The following is a 16,680-nucleotide window of genomic DNA, read 5'->3' as shown; positions in this document are numbered from 1 at the left end:
CAATTTATGCATGGTTAGAGTTAAATGTATGATTGTTGTGGAAAGGTGCAATACAGTACATATCCCCCTAATAGTCAGAGGGCTATTTTGAGACTAGAAATAGAAATGTGAAAATAAGTAAAATAACTCCACTTTTTGAAAGAAACCGAGGTACAGAGAAATGTCATGCATACACCTATGTAAACTTGAAACAGCCATGAAGATACATTTCAATGGACTGTGTCCTGCTGATATGAGGTAATTATGTTGTGAAAAAATGGGGTTTCTGCAGCACCAAGTTACAGCAGACTACAAGAAGAATATTTGTGGAAATTCAAATCCTACCTTCAATAGAGGAAGGCGTACTCCGTCTCTCAAATGAAGGGAACAAATTAAGCCTATAACTCCACAGAAAATAAAAAGACAGTTGGAGGGAGATATGCAGCAACTTGTATTGAAGCCACAAATATTATTAGTTATGAAACAATAACCATAACCATGTGTATGAAGGAACTGCAAATGCTGGTTTAAACCAAAGATAGACACAAAATGCAGGAGTAACTCAGCGGGATAGGCAGCATGTCTGGAGAGAAGGAATGGGTGACGTTTCAGGTCGAGACTCGGGTCTGAAGAAGGGTCTTAACCAGAAAAATAACACCCATTCCAGAGATGCTGCCTGTCCCGCTGAGTTACTCCAGCATTTTGTGTCTATCTATAGCCATAACCATCTGTATGGATAATGTACAGGGAGAGAATATGCAGGAACACTCAAATGTGTATCATTACAAATCACCTAATATTTAAAGTTAGAAAGCACTAGATTATAATTTGTTTTTGGAAATCTCCAGGAGACAAATAAGATTGCCCAGAAAAGGATACGACAGGATAGGTTCACAGTTTTCAATCGGGAAACTTTAACCAGTATTATTTTGTGGTACATGTTCTGGGTGCTAAACCTACAACTAATAGCTATTTTGTAAAGTATATAATCAGGTTTTTATTCAGTAGCATCACTCATTCAAGCCATTAGGCTGCTTGCATGTTGAATTAAAGAAGAGTTAGGGTGCCCCCTTTTGTAACCACAGGCACTGCCATGATTGCTGCAGACTGTGGCTTTAGCTTCTCACATAAGTAGTGCTGCAGCACTGAACTCGGGGTGTGTTCATTGCCAGTGTTGTCTAGCATTGCTTAGCTCCATGGTGACAAATGAATACTGTGCCATACGAAATTCAATCCATCTGTCTATCCATAGACACTGACAGCACTGAAAGCTTTTCATTGTCTAGCTTAATGGTGAAAGTGAAATTCCTCCTCCTTAGTGTCGGAAACAAGCAACACATTTGCAGAAACTGCTCTACAGTGCTTGTCGTCAGTTACTGGACATGACGGTAGCTGAGCTAGCTGAACAAACAAAGCCCTTTTTGTATTTGCCTGGCCCGAGAATCCTCCTGGTCACTGTGACTCCATCATTGAAACTTGGGATTACAAGACGACTTGTGTACTTGGAGTGGGAAACAAGCAAACAACATCAGAGTGACTGATATTGGAAAAAAGCAGGCCATGCTGACACAGCAGCTCTTTATTGTTGTGCCATTATGGGCATCCCATATGCTACTTGTTTAACAGATTAACAATAACCATTTCATAAGTGGAAGAGCATTAAACAGAATTGAGATCAGAAAGGTCGGAACTTGCCAGCAAAAGGCATGAATGAGCCAAATCTTCTGAATAGCAAGAGATTGCTTTTCTAATTCTTTACTCCTTAGCAGTTTTAGAGCCTGGTGAGCATTTGACATAAATCCACAGCTATACGATTAGTTGTGATGTTTTGTTCTTTACCGTGACAATAAAAGACTCTGAATGCGTGAGCAAATAGAAAAGGCGTCTCAAAAAAATATTACGAGGTTCCTTCATAGAAGTATTTACACTTCCCAATGCGCTATCAAAACAGTTTTCATCTATATCACTCTACCAAACCTTTAATCTCTATTAAAATTGTGACCATTACATTTCATGAACAAAAGAAATGCTGTAAAATAGGGTGATATATGAGTTACATACTTGTGCCTGCATGCAGTCTTTTATGTATCTTGGCTCAACATGGTTTTGTCATGGGAAGAGGTACATTTACCCTCTCTACTCTTTTAGAAGATGTATAATTAAAGGCTTGGGATTTAATATTTCACACGAACATTCAGAAAGGGAAAAGTGATAAAATAGTCTTTTCAATTTGCTGTGGTCAATTTTTCTCACCCTTTTACGCTGACAAGGATTTTCTATTGTGCTCTTGATGTGGATATTAAGCTCCTGCTTGAAAATTGTGTGAGTCCTTAGATTCTGTTTTAATGAAACATAAATCAATTCATAATACTTCCGAAGGCTTATTTCACTTGAAAATACCCATTTAGGATAGTATTCATCTTAAGCAGTTCCTGGGGCTTAAAGGTGATTTGCTTCAACTCTTGTTTTGGGGGTTTTGAGGCACCTGATAAGGCTAATGTGGGAATATAGTGCACAATAAAGGTATATCACAAGACCCTGGAAACGTGGACCACTTCTCATATTTTGAGTGCCACCTCTCACTAAATACAAACATCAGTGATGAAATTCACCACTATTTTCAATGCTCCCAACATTGTCCCAACAGTGCCCTCCAATTCATGGAAGGATAAATCAATAAATGTCATTGTCCTCTCCCAGGCCAACATTCTCCTTATCGATGCCCTAGTTGGAATGATAATGAAACATAGAAACATAGAACCATAGAAATTAAGTGCAGGAGTAGGCCATTCGGCCCTTCGAGCCTGCACCGCCATTCAATATGATCATGGCTGATCATCCAACTCGGTATCCCATACCTGCCTTCTCTCCATACCCTCTGATCCCCTTAGCCACAAGGGCCACATCTAACTCCCTCTTAAATATAGCCAATGAACTGGCCTCGACTACCCTCTGCAGCAGAGAGTTCCAGAGATTCACCACTCTCTGTGTGAATGATGTTTAAGCATCTGCAGAAGAACAATCAGTGTGTTCAGAATGCTTTTGTTATCCTAGGGCGTCACAGAGGCATAGCGGTAGAGCCTGAGTTTGATCCTGACCATGGGTGCTGTCTGTACGGAGTTTGTATATTCTTTCTGTTACCGCGTAGGTTTTCATCGAGTGCTTCGGTTTCCTCCCACACTGCAAAGAAGTACAGGTTTGTAGGTTAATTTGCTTTGGTTAAATTGTAAATTGTCCCTAGAGTGCAGGATAGTGTTAGTGTATGGGGTGATCACTGGTCGAAGCAGACTCAGTGAGCCAAAGGGTCTGTTCCCACGCTGTATCTTTATCTCTAAATCTAAAGCAAAGATAGACCATCAAAGATAGACCCGCTGAGTTTCTCCAGCATTTTTGTCTACCATAGTGGTCACCATCTGGCTGATATTTCTTAGAATAGTTAGCACATGGTTATAAATCTAGAATTTGCACTGTATTAAGAAAATATATAAAGCGCTGGAAGACCTCAGTGGAATGGGTGCATGTGGGGAATAAATGGACAGGCGGCGCATTGGGTTGAGACCCTTCTGATTGGAGGGTGTGTGGAAAGCTGGATATGAGGGTTGGGGGGCAAAGCAGAGCTTGGTAAGTGATAGGTGGATACAGGTGATCAGGAGGTTGGCAATGGGGAGTAATGTGACAAAGGTTAAGAGACCTCTTTAAACGTTGTCTTCTGCATCCGGTGCCCCCGAGATGACATCGCTTGCATCAAAGCAACGGAGTGCAGACGAGGCAACTGTTTCGCTGAAGATTTTGCTTGGGTCCACCGATGCCTGCTGGTAGCTAACCAGTTTAACATACCTTTAGTCAAGGCCTGCAATGGTTCACTTGCACCTCCTCCAACCTAATCTACTGTATCCAATGTTCTGGGTGTGGACTCCTATATATCGGCGACACCAATCGCAAACTGGGCAATTATTTCGCTGAACACCTACTCTCGGTCCGCCTTGGCCTACGCGATCTCCCAGTTGCCAAACATATCAATTTCCCTACCCATTCCCATTCTGACCTTTCTGTCCTGAGCCTTCACAACTGTCAGAGTAAGGCCACATGAAAATAAGAGGAATAGCACCTCATATTTTGTTTGGGCAGCGTACAACCCAGTGGTCTGAATATTGATGTCTCAAGTTTCAAATAGCCCTTGCATTCCTTCTTTCTCCAGCCCTTCCCCACTCTAGCTGTCCATTGTGGGCTTCTTGGACATCTCTACCTTTTCATACCTCATGTTTCCCTCTCCCCTGACACTCCATCTGAAGAAGAGTCTTGACTCGAAATGTCACCTATGCATATTCTCCAGAGATGCTGCCTGACCCGCTGAGTCACTCCAGCATTTTGTGTCTCCGGTGTAAACCAGCTTCTGCAGTTCCTTCCTACATATTAATTCCTAAAGGGTCCAATTCTCTCTGGTTACCATTTTCCTCTTCATCTACATAAAATATCTTGGGAAATGTCCTGGGATGGCCAGAGCCATCACTTGTTCCCTTTTTACCCTCCTGAATTCTTGTTTTAGCTTGTTCTTCAGTTCCTGAAACTCCCCACGGATACACATGATCCCAGTTGCCTATGCCTGCTCCATGCCTCTTTCTTACTCTTGACCAGAAAATAACACTTTCTAGCTTTGTGAAGTTAATCCAGAAATCCTAACTATTTTGCCACACGTTGTTATTTTTTTTGCCACAGATTATTATTTCCTGCAATCCTCTAGAGCAATCAAATGTTTCATTGGTTTACCATTATTTGTTTTACCTCTACAATTATTATTGGATCAATGTTTTGATACAATGGGAATTGTTTCCAATCAGGGAAGACTACACAAAATGTGTATGTTTATTTCAGATTTATGTTATATTCTTGCATGTACAGGATTCCAAAATTGAAATGAAATCATTTGAGCCAACAAAGTAGGTGCGAGGATAAATGTTAAAGGTTCACTTGTTTTATTAAAATCCTTCAGGGAAAGAAATCTGCTATCCTTACATAATCTGGCCATGGCATTTTGGTTGATTCGGAACAGCCGTTTAAAATGAGCAAACAAAAGATTAAATTGAAAATCACCTGGAATTGCTCAAGATGACTCAAAGCCATCAAACCCAGTCGAATAGCAGTGCTGCTTACAAAGATCAGGGACCTACTCACATTGGGAGAAATTATTCAACATCTAAAGTTGACATTGACTGAAAAACTTTGTTCCTTTAGGATATCAGTCTTCTAGACTCAGCCTATCTAGAGTATTTCTTGACAATGCCAGGATTATAATGCTCAACATTATATCCCATGAAATTTACAGACACCCATTCAAAAACAATCATAAACCTTTTGCTCATTACCACTCACTGTGTTCTCTCAGCTGATGAATAAGTACTCCCTCATACTTAAAGCTCTTGGAAGATCATCAAGCAACATAAGAAAATAAGAGTAGGAGTTGGCCATTCAGTTCCTGAAGTTTGATGCTCCATTTAATATGATCATCACTAATTAGATGCTCATCTAAGCCAGTTACTCAGTTCCCCATTCCAAACTCTTTCAAAAGAGTCTGCCTTCTCTTTAAATACTTCCAATGATCTAGCTCCCACAGCTTTCCAGAGAAGACAATACCAGAGATTCACCCGAGAGTAGCAATGATATAGTGTACACTGGGCAGAGAGTTTCCTTGCCCTTCACCAAGTAGAGTTTACGAACACCATCATTGACCAAGTTGTGGATGTTGGCAGACAGATCCTATGGCAAGTGTTGCGGGGAGTAAGCAAGGATGGTATTGAAAGAAATTATCATCTACACATTTAGGGGGAAAAAAAATTCAACATCACTTTGTGGATATCACCTGTATCGTGCGGCACTACAATTATGATCATATGAAAATGAATGCAGTGGCTCAGAAATGCATATTCATGAAGCACCATGGGGAAACAGCAGCAACAGCAGCAGAATTTTATTCATCATAGCCGAGCATGTTACTTGGCATTCTGATTGTGAAGAAAGGCACAAATTGGTGCTAAAAATAAGATATCAATGAGAACACAGGACCATGGTAGAAGCATGCTACATGTAGAGTTAAATAGCATCATAACCTTATAGATCAGATTAAAACCCTGCACTTGGCCTGCACTGCTGATTGATAGTGGACAATTAACATAGATTCATTAACTTTTCTTTGATAACATACCCAACGTATTTTAAGAACTGTACTTAATGGTATTTATTGGCCATGAATAGATATAATGTGCATTGTAAAAGTAAGAAATTAAATTGGAAGGGTTAATCTATCTATGTATATTTGTCAATATGGTCCTGATCAAAAGTTGAAATTCCATTTGAAAATGTTTGGTGTTTTTATTTTCTACGTCTAGCTCTGCACGCCGCAGTCCTTGCGGGTCATGTCAGCACACTGAAGCTGTTGTTGGAATATGGGGCACAGGTAGATGCCATGGATGTGATGAAACACACACCACTTTTCCGGGCTTGTGAGATGGGCCATAAGGAGGTGATCCAGACACTCATTGAAGGTTAGGTTTATTTGTTATTGCTGTAAGTGCTGCAACAGAATAATACTTGTGAGTGCAGGTATATTTATGAATACCTTCTCTTCTTTTTGTCAGCATATCCACTTGACCTCACTTGAGTGTACCATGTCTATTGGGAGAATATCCATTAAGTGTGCTTTCAAATTCTCAATTGCTTAGTATGTGGATAATAGTCTAATCTGACCGTCCTTCTTTATCTGTGTAAGAGGCATATTTCAAGATAGTTGTACTGTTAATATAAATTTAAATTGCCCTTTTAATTCAATAGGTAAATCAAATCATGTGTTTTGCACTGCACAGGTTAGGTCAATGCAAGAGAAATTAAGAGGAAAATGTAAAAAGGCTTTGCAGAATGCACTCTATGACTTCTTGTGGATTTAGGCAGAGTTGTTGATGAACCAAGCTATGATGCATCTCAATAGGATGGTTTCTAAGATGCAACTATGGACGTTGGTAAGAGTCATTGGAGACATGTCCAACTTCCTTAGACTTCCGAGCCAATAGAAGTGTTTGCTTGGTTTCTTGAATCATAGCTTCAATGTGGTAGGTCCAGATAAATTGTTGGTGATATTTACACTTGACAACTTAAAGCTCTCGACCATCTTGACTTTGGCACCATTGATAATGACTGGGACGTGTACACCACCTCGCTTCCTGAAGTAAATAACAAGCTCCTTTGTACTGAGGGAGAAGATGCCTTGATACCGTGTTACTAAGCTCTCTATCTTTTTCCTTGTCATTGTTCAAGATCCAGCCCACTCTCGTAGCGTCATATGCAAAGTAGTAAATGGAATTACAGCAGAATTTGGCCACACAGATGTGAGCACATAGGGAGTACAGTAAGGGGCTGAGAACACATCTGTATGAGGCACTTATATTGAGAATTATTTTTTAGGATATTTTGACTGCGGTCTATGGGTCAGGAAGTCGAAGATTCAGTTGCAGAATAGGGTGCAGACTCCTAATTCCAGGAATTTTTAGGTAATTTTAGTTGGGATTATGGTTTTGAATCTGTCCCATGCTGCTTGATTATAATTCACCAAAGCACATATACACAGAGTGAAGCTCCTATGACTTATGTGAATACAGCGCTTATGAAGGTGATGAAAGAATTATCAAGTAGCACATTTTCAAAGGTATTGGAATAAAGTGAATTCTTGCAGAGGAAAAAGCAAAAATGTGGGATTCATTAAATAGATTTTACGAAATGTTGGCGTAAGTGTAACGGGTAAACGGGTGATTGAAATGGCGTGGTACACAAGTGGCACAAGTCATGTGGTATATTAATGACCTTGATATCCACGTTAGAAATAATTAGAAATGTATTACATTTATTTTTCTTAATATTGACAAAGTCTCCTATTTTTGTTTATATTATTATAGGAGGTGGCAGAATGGATTTGATTGACCAAGATGGACACAGCCCTTTACACTGGGCTGCCCTTGGAGGAAATGCAGATGTATGTCAGATCCTGATTCAGAATCAGATCAACCCTAATGTGCAAGATTTTGCTGGGAGAACCCCTTTGCAGTGTGCTGCATATGGAGGCTACATCAACTGTATGGCAGTGCTCATGGAAAACAAAGCTGATCCCAATATACAAGACAAAGAGGTATCATACTAAAGAGGGTCCTTAAGAAAATACCATTTGAACGAAAGAATAACGCAATTATCTCAAATAGCCTCTTAACCCTGAGGATTAAGGCACATAGATAGATAAAGTTTAGAGGAATACGAGCCAAACGCAGGCAGGTTGGATTAGCTTAGATGGGGCATCTTGATCAGCATGGGTAAGTTGGGCTAAAGGGCCTGTTCCTGTGCTGTAGGACTCTAATTTGTGTTGATTTATTTACATATATTTTGATGTTGTCAGCTTTTCTTTAAGGTCTTAATGGGATGTGAACCTTCTGAATCGTGGATAGCCGGTAGATGGTAGGCTAGGGTTCTCAATTGGGTTATTTTTTATAGGGATGTCCATTTTCTGTTATAGCTTCTCCATTAGGATTTTGGCAGTTTGAGTCTAACCTGAGAATGGAATAATTGACAAGTTACAATTGTGGCTGCAGTTTCACTTCCTATTGCAGGGCAACATAGACCGAAGGAGGTCATGGTGAGGTCTCAAAATGGGGTGAAAGTTAAATATTTTTTCAATAAATGAAAGATAAACCAAGCTGAACTATGTTGCTCTGCAACAGCCAACAGCCAACAAGTTAATTCAAATTATAATTCCAATTGTCATTTGAAGTAAAATTGCTTTGTAAATGTAATTCAAATATTGGACATTGCATTAACATACACTGTATTAACATACATTGTTTTTCTGTTGAAAGATTAGCAATTAAATTTATGTAATCTGCAATCATTACCAAAGTGAACACTGACTTAACCTGACTATGTTTGTCTAGGATATCGTAAAGGTATTTTTTTTTCCTGCCTCTTCTGCCTGATTTATGATCTGTCTCTCGCTACCAAGAAATCCATTACACCAGATCTCCAATTATCTCCTTTACCAATTTTCAATTGTAAACTAGCATTGGAAATATTAGCTTAAAAATGGAAAGGAATGAAATTATGTGATTATTTCATATTTTAGAGTACACCCAATTATCACCTCATTATTGCTAAGAATACATCATATCTGTATAAAGTAGGCAATAAGCACTGTTAGGCAGAAAAAGTGAAATTTAAAACATGCAGCTGCTTATTAACGAACTTGAAATATTAAACTTGTACATTGGAATGTGTTATAATGGAAAGAAAGATTATTGATGACTTTTCCTCAATACAGGAAGATAAATACACCTATTATGGAATGAAATTTCAAGTGATTTTCCTGACATTTTGTTAAAAATGGATTCAGAAAGATATATTTTTAAAGAAATGGATTAATGAAGTATAAAATATTGCCATGGCATGAGGAGACCCCAAAGAATAGTTTTAACTGGATTGATCTGACATGGAGCCAGTGGAGACTTGGAGTGCATGGGCACCTTTTATGCTTATGATTCTATGCTTGTGTTTTCAGTATGGTTGGAAAATAGGAAGAGGGTCAGATGCATTAACATTTCATCATTTTTTTTTGTCAAAATCATCAAAAGTGATTTAAAACAAAAGCATAGCATTGATTTTTTTTTAAGGAATGCTGTTCAATCAATGTATTTAATTATTTATCTCTGATCTCAATGCCCAGTTTGCAGCTATTGCTTGTAGGTAAACCTGTTTCAGCTCTGGCAATGAGGTAGTTTGGAAGTTGGGGCCAACACCCTAGCATGTGGATCATTCAGTAGTCAGATAACAGAAGGGAAGAATCTGTTCTTGAGTACGGTGGAACGTGCCATCATGTTTTTGTATATTTTTCCCAACGGGAGAGGGGAGAAGAGGGAGTGACTCAGCTGAAAAAGACCCTTGATTATGTTGGCAGCATTCCTGAGGCAACGTGAAGTGTTGATCGAGCCACTTGTGCGGACGCCAGTCTGTGTGATGGACTGGGCTATATCCACAACCCTCTGAATTGTCTTGCAGTCTTTGGCATCAAACTGTGATAAATCCATATAGAATGCTTCTTACAGTGCATCTTTAGAAGTTGGGAGGACTTGTTGGAAACATGCACAACTTCCTTTGCCCTCTGAGCAAGGAGAGGTGTTGGTGTGCTTTCTTGGCCATAGGTTCAATGTGGTCGAGTGAGTGGTTCATAAGTTAGTGAGGTTTAATTTGATAACAGATCAGAATACCACTTCCAAATTGAGGTAATAAGATGAATATTCCTTTCTAAGTTTCTTAGAAATTACACATGAGAGAAAAAGGTACACTTGATTGGCATAGCTTTTGTGCATTCACACTTACAGGGCTGTGGAACTTTGCATTAGTATTGGAATAACAACAGAGACGGTGAGTTGTAATTCGGGTTATCAACATCAGCAAGGTTTATTTGATTGCCCTCAAGTGAAGGAATATGTAAGTGAGAGGAAGGGCCACTTTGCCTCTTTTTGCCAGTTCATGCCATGTGATTTTCAGAAATCCTTCAAAGCACCTGAGACATTTTTAAAAATGCATTGATACGTATTCATCTCCAATACTTCTTTACCACTGTTTTTCATTCTTCAGCTCAAAGCGGTGCCTATGTTGCATAAATAACATGCAACGTTTGTCCTTAATTTCAGGGACGAACGGCGCTTCATTGGTCTTGCAACAATGGTTATCTGGATGCCGTTAAGCTTTTGTTGGGCTATAATGCATTTCCTAATCACATGGAGACAAATGAAGAAAGGTAATATGTTAGCATTTCTTTTGAGAGGACTAGAATATAAAAAAACAAGGATGTGATGCTGAGGCTTTATAAGGCACTGGTCAGACCGCATTTGGAGTATTGTGAGCAGTTTTGGGCCCCATATCTGAGGAGGGATGTGCCCGCATTGGAGAGAATGGTAGATTATACTCGATGGGCTGAATGGCCTAATTCTCCTCCAATGATTTATGAATTTATAATATCTGAAATATCTTGACATTCTTGCTCCCTGTTTACTTAATGATTCTATCATTTTTAAAGTAACCAAAATCTCATTGATTCCTAGTTTATTGCACTTTTGGAGAGTTAGACAAATTCTCATATCACATTATGTTTCATTATTACGTCACTTTCTGTTAATTCATAACAAATGTGTAAATCCACATAATGATTGCAGGATAAATGTGTCCTACATCTGTTGGTTGGCAAGGTAATCTGGGAAATATTTAATCTAGTTTAAGGTGTACATTATCACAACATAGAACTATTCCTAAGTTTGTTACTTCAGAGAATTTTAATTTAGAGAATCCATTTACACAAAACATAATGTCACAAGGTCTAATAGGGGTATATTACAGTCAGATATTAAAATGTCTCATTTGGGAGCTGAGTAAGACTTTGTAGAACCAGAAGCTTGTGTCAATGATAAAAGGGGTCAAGAGCACAACTGGTGTTTGTATTGGGATGATCAATTGGTATTCACAGCTCATTGGGTTTGTGCAAGTGACAGCCTGGGCTCAATTTAAATTGAGCTGCAGGTCGTGTCTTTGGCCACGTCTTTACCTTGAGCTGCCCATTTCACATAGAAAACTGGCATGTATTGATTTTCTACTTCTTTGGTTTTGTTCTAGTTTTTAGTTACCACGCTTAGTGGAATCAATCAATGTACCTGATCTTTCAAACTGCCTGAAAAATTCACAATTCTCTCATTAACCGTATCCTTTGGCATGTTTTGGAAGCTGCCAATATTAGCACTGTCTCTTAAAGCAGGATATCAAAGTCATGTTTACACCTACACCATTAACAACAACTAAGCCTTTAAGCATCTGTAAGTAGCACTGCCTGCCAGTCCACATGGCTGGTTTGACTACATAGTTATCCACTGCCTCTTTCTTAATTAATGTAGGTAGCGAGGAGAGAAGATGGCAGGTATTTATGTGAGCAGAATAAAACACATTAAATTAGATTATGATAAAGTATTTGTCGAATTAAAACCTTTATCGTTAATGCATTTTATTTATTGTGTATTTCATAGATTAATACTGTATATCTAACATCTGCTACATATCAGCAGCTGGGTGTGTTACTCCTTAATAGCGGGGAACGGTGCCTGGGATTGGAGACCACTGTCCCATAATCAGAATGAAGCTTTCAAAGCCCCGACTTTCACTGTTCCTATAATCTGTTTGGGAACTACCTGCATGAGAATTGCACATGGCAGTTAAGGATAAGGGACAGAAATTCAGTGTTAGTCCATGGGCTAAATTTGTGATATAGGTGCAAGTGCACATTCAGCTGCGTTAACTTCAAGTTTCGTGCAGGCAATGGAAGACAAATTTCTTCTCTCTAATACAGTATTTGAGGCTTTGCTGACATAATTTTGGGGCCTACAGTATTAAACCCATATACAATGGAAGTTTTGATTGTCTGAAGTAGGTGATTTATATGGCAACTATCGTTTGATGGTTGATATTTTAGTGTGGTGTTCCATCAGTTAGATTTTTCTTCATAAATTGATTTGGTTTGCCTGGTTATCAGCCAGTTTTGCACTTTATTTTATTCCTGCCAGCAAATTTTTCTTGCATATGATTGCTGGAGTAATTTAAATTGCATCATTCAGAGTGCTATGGATGATAAGTCCATTGGATGTTCGAAATGATCTGTATGATTTAGATGAGGAAGAGGTTCATGAAAAAACACTGGACCCTTTTCTTTATGTGTTTGTCATGGAATCATGGTGCAAAGGAAGACCATTCTGCCATTTGAGACCTGCTGGCTTTGTGTAGTGTAATCATTTTTACCCTGGTCTCCTGCTCTGTCGTTGTAAAATAATTTCCGCATAAATGCTATGCTAAATACTTTTCGGATTCACTACCTAACTCTGTTTCTACTATACCCAAAGTCAGTGAGTTCCAATTCGTCACCACTCTTTGTATAACTAAAAAGTATTTGCTTGCAATTAATTTAACCATCACCTTGAAGTCCTTGAGCCATCTGCGAAAAGGAACAGCCTCTCATTGTTCACTCCATCTAAGTCTGTCATGATTTATCTGATCTACTCTCAACCTCCTTTACTCCAAGGCAAACAAAGCCAAGTTTGTTGAAATCTTATGGTCATTAGTGATAGGAGTAGAATGAGGCCATTCGGCCCATCAAGTCTACTCTGCATTCAGTCATGGCTGATCTATCTCTCTCCTAACCTAACCCCATTCTCCTGCCTTCTCCTCATAACCTCTGACACCCGTACTAATCAAGAATCTATCTATCTCTGCCTTAACAATATTCACTGACGGCCCTCTAGCGGCCTCCATAGTGCTCCTCTTCTCCTTCCTAAAACAACGTCTGTTAATTCTGAGGCTTTGACCTAAACTCTCCCACTAGTGGAAACATCCTCTCCAAATCCATTCTATCCAAGCCTTTCACTATTCTGTATGTTTCAGTGAGGTCTGCCCTCATTTTTCCAAAATTCCAGCGAGTACAGGGCCAGTGCAGACAACGCTTGTATTCTCAAACTAATCAGTGCCTGCATTGGTGGAAAGTGAAGAAAATCATGCGGATGCAAGCCTCTGCATCACATACTGCTGATTCCATTGTAGAACGTCCGAATATTAGAGAAATATCTCAATCAAGAAGTCTGGGCATTTTTTTTTGTCTCACACTTGATTTCCTTACCCATAAAAATAATGCAAAGTTACAGCACAATGAAAGTTTGTAATGATACTTAAGTAAGTGTGATGGGCTCCCCTTTATTATGTTTTTTTTTGGAGATACAGCTGTGGAAATAATCCCTTCGAGTCCATGCTTACGAGAGTTCACGCATACACAAATTCTATCTTAAACGCTAAGGACAATTTACAGAAGCCAATTACCCTCCAATATCTGCATGTCTTTGGAATGTGTGAGGAAACCGGAGCGCCCAGACCAAACCCATATATTCACAGGGAGAACGTATGAACTCCATACAGATGGCCCCCGTAGTCAGGATCCAGCATGAGTGTCTGATGCTGTAAGACAGCAACTCTACCGATGTGTCATTGTGCTGCCCTGTTAGGCTGTGGGCCGAGCATCAAAAATGTGTCTAGAAATAGGATTTTGTGACCCAAGTCACCAAACTACATGAAACTTTCACATATTGTGTAAAAATTTTTATATAAATCACCCCTGAAACTCGATATGAAGAAGACTTGCACATATTTATTAAATTAGAGAAAAATGGAAAAATGTTGGGAATTTTTTAGTCCAATCAAAGCACATTTAACATTGAGTTGGCTGTCAGTTGGCCAATCACGCGCTTTGTTTCAGGCTAGCACACAAAATGGCTGAGGGGGCTTCACAGATGCCTATTTTACTGGAGATTCCGATTTATGGTGTTTATCATGTAGTTTGGTGAATTGGGTCACGAAACTGCAGAATAAAGCTCCTCGGCCCACAGCCCATGTAATGAATGTGGTACTCATTTTTGAAGAAATGAGTACCATATTTACAAACCTTTTACTTCAATATCAGCAAACATAGATTGTGCTTATAGTGACTACATTAATCAACAAACTCTCCTGGGGCGGCACAGTGGCGTAGTCATGGAGCTACTGCCATACAGCGCCAGAGACCCGAGTTTGATCCTGCCTACACGTGCTGTTCGTAAGGCGTATGTACGTTCTCACTATGACCGTGTGGGTTTTCTCCAGTGCTCCAGTTTCCTCCCACACTCCAAAGATGCACGGGTTTCTAGGTTAATTAGCTTCTGTAAAATTGTAAATTGTCCCTAGTGTGTAGGTTAGAGTTAGTGTACAGGGTGATCGCTCGTCAGCGTGGACTCGATGGGCCGAAGGGCCTTAGTTTGCTGTTGTGCATTGAATACAGGGTGGGTTTAACCCCAAATAGATTCACCATCTATAGAAGTACAACAACAAAATGACTACAATAGAATTTGGAGCAAAACAATACAGCTTCTGGAAATTTGAAAACAAAACCTGAAAATGATGGAAGCACTCAGCAGGTCAATAAGATTTGCAGGTAGAGAAATCAGTAGTGTATTAAATCAATGACTCTTTTGCAGAACCAGGAAAGTGAGAAAACAAGATTTTATATTACAGCCAAGAAAGCACACCAACACCACAACTTCCTCAGAAGTCTAAGGAAGTTTGGCATGTCTCCAACGTCTCTTACCAATCTCGACAGAACCATTTCAGAAATCATCCTGTGACGTGCTTCACAACTCGTTTTGGCAACATCTCTGCTCAAGATGGCAAGCAATTGCAGAGTTTTGAATGTAGTCCAGTCCGTCACACAGACACTTCACGCTGCCTCTGGAGAGCAGCCAGCATAATCCAGGACCATTTACACCATAATCATTCTCTTTTCTCCGCTCTCCCGCTGGGCAGATGATACAAAAGCTTGAAAGAATATATCACCAGATTGAGGGACAGATTCTTCCCCACTTTTTCAGTCTCTGAACAGAATTCTCATAAGCTAGAAGTTCGAGGAAAGCACTTCAAATAACGGAGCAGTGGTTACAATCTCAGTAAATGCTCAGAGTAATTCAGTTCAGAGGAGTTCAGTTTCTATTTGAAGAACATTAATTAGTCCTGACAGTAGGTCTGGAAAATAAACAACCTCAACCAGCACTGCGGGTGGCATTTGTTAGAAGAGCCTGCACTCTCTTATCTGGCTACATAAAACATTTTGAAGTTTGATAAAAGTTTGCTGTAATTTTAAGGAAGTATATTGCAAGCCCAAATTAACAAACTTTGTTGTACATTTCTTATTTGGTGTTTCAGGTTCACTCCACTTGACTATGCCTTGCTTGGAGAACATCAAGAGGTAATCCAGTATATGCTGGAACATGGAGCACTGTCTATTGCTGCAATTCAGGACATTGCTGCTTCCAAAGTCCAGGCTGTTTATAAAGGTTACATGGTTCGTAAGGCTTTCCAGGAACGAAAGAATCTTCTCATGAAACATGAACAACTTCGAAAAGATGCTGCCAAGTAAGTATTAGGTCTCAAGAATTAAAAAATCAAATTCATGCTGTCAGTATTTAAAAATGTACTAGATTCTGGAGAGCTAGTATGGGTGTGGGCCGAAGGGACTGGTTTCCAGAGGGCTAGTATGGACATTGTGGGCCAAATGGATTCTTGGACTCACTCACGGCTGGTGGACACAGTTCACTCACTCACGGCTGGTGGACTCACAATTCACTCACTCACGACTGGTGGACTCGCAGTTCACTCACTCACGGCTGGTGGACTCGCAGTTCACTCACTCACGGCTGGTGGACTCAGAGTTCGCTCATTCATGGCTTGTGGACTCACAGTTTGCTCATTCACGGCTTATGGACTCTCAGTTCATTCACTCACGGCTTGTGGACACAGTTCGCCCACTCACGGCTTGTGGACTCACAGTTCAGTCACTCACGGCTTGTGGACTCACAATTCAGTCACTCACGGCTTGTGGACCTCTGGACTCCAGCGCGACTTCCGCACTCCAGCACGACTTCCGGACTCCAGCGCGACTTCCGGACTCAGCGCGACTTCCGGACTTAGCACGGCTTGTGGACTCACAGTTCAGTCACTCACGGCTTGTGGACTCACAGTTCAGTCACTCATGGCTTGTGGACTCACAGTTCACTCACTAACGAC

General features: G+C 39.9%; 2 protein-coding genes across 5 annotated transcripts in view; one reads left to right on the top strand and one right to left on the bottom strand.

The window, feature by feature from the left end:
• The window catches only part of erp44 (endoplasmic reticulum protein 44), a 317,180-nt gene that overhangs the window by 168,285 nt on the left and 132,215 nt on the right, over positions 1–16,680 (bottom strand). The gene's annotated exons all lie outside the window — the stretch shown is intronic.
• The window catches only part of invs (inversin), a 150,555-nt gene that overhangs the window by 94,674 nt on the left and 39,201 nt on the right, over positions 1–16,680 (top strand). For all 3 annotated transcript variants that reach the window (XM_055663137.1, XM_055663128.1, XM_055663146.1), the window contains 4 exons: positions 6,363–6,518; positions 7,920–8,149; positions 10,698–10,804; positions 15,820–16,029. In XM_055663137.1, the coding sequence (XP_055519112.1) occupies positions 6,363–6,518; positions 7,920–8,149; positions 10,698–10,804; positions 15,820–16,029 (703 nt within the window). The remainder of the gene's footprint in view (positions 1–6,362; positions 6,519–7,919; positions 8,150–10,697; positions 10,805–15,819; positions 16,030–16,680) is intronic.

This window comes from Leucoraja erinacea, chromosome 2 (genome assembly GCF_028641065.1).
Source record: "Leucoraja erinacea ecotype New England chromosome 2, Leri_hhj_1, whole genome shotgun sequence".
Classification (NCBI taxonomy): domain Eukaryota; kingdom Metazoa; phylum Chordata; class Chondrichthyes; order Rajiformes; family Rajidae; genus Leucoraja; species Leucoraja erinaceus.
Note: the sequence above shows the minus strand (reverse complement) of the source record. Positions and strands in the feature narration are given on the sequence as shown.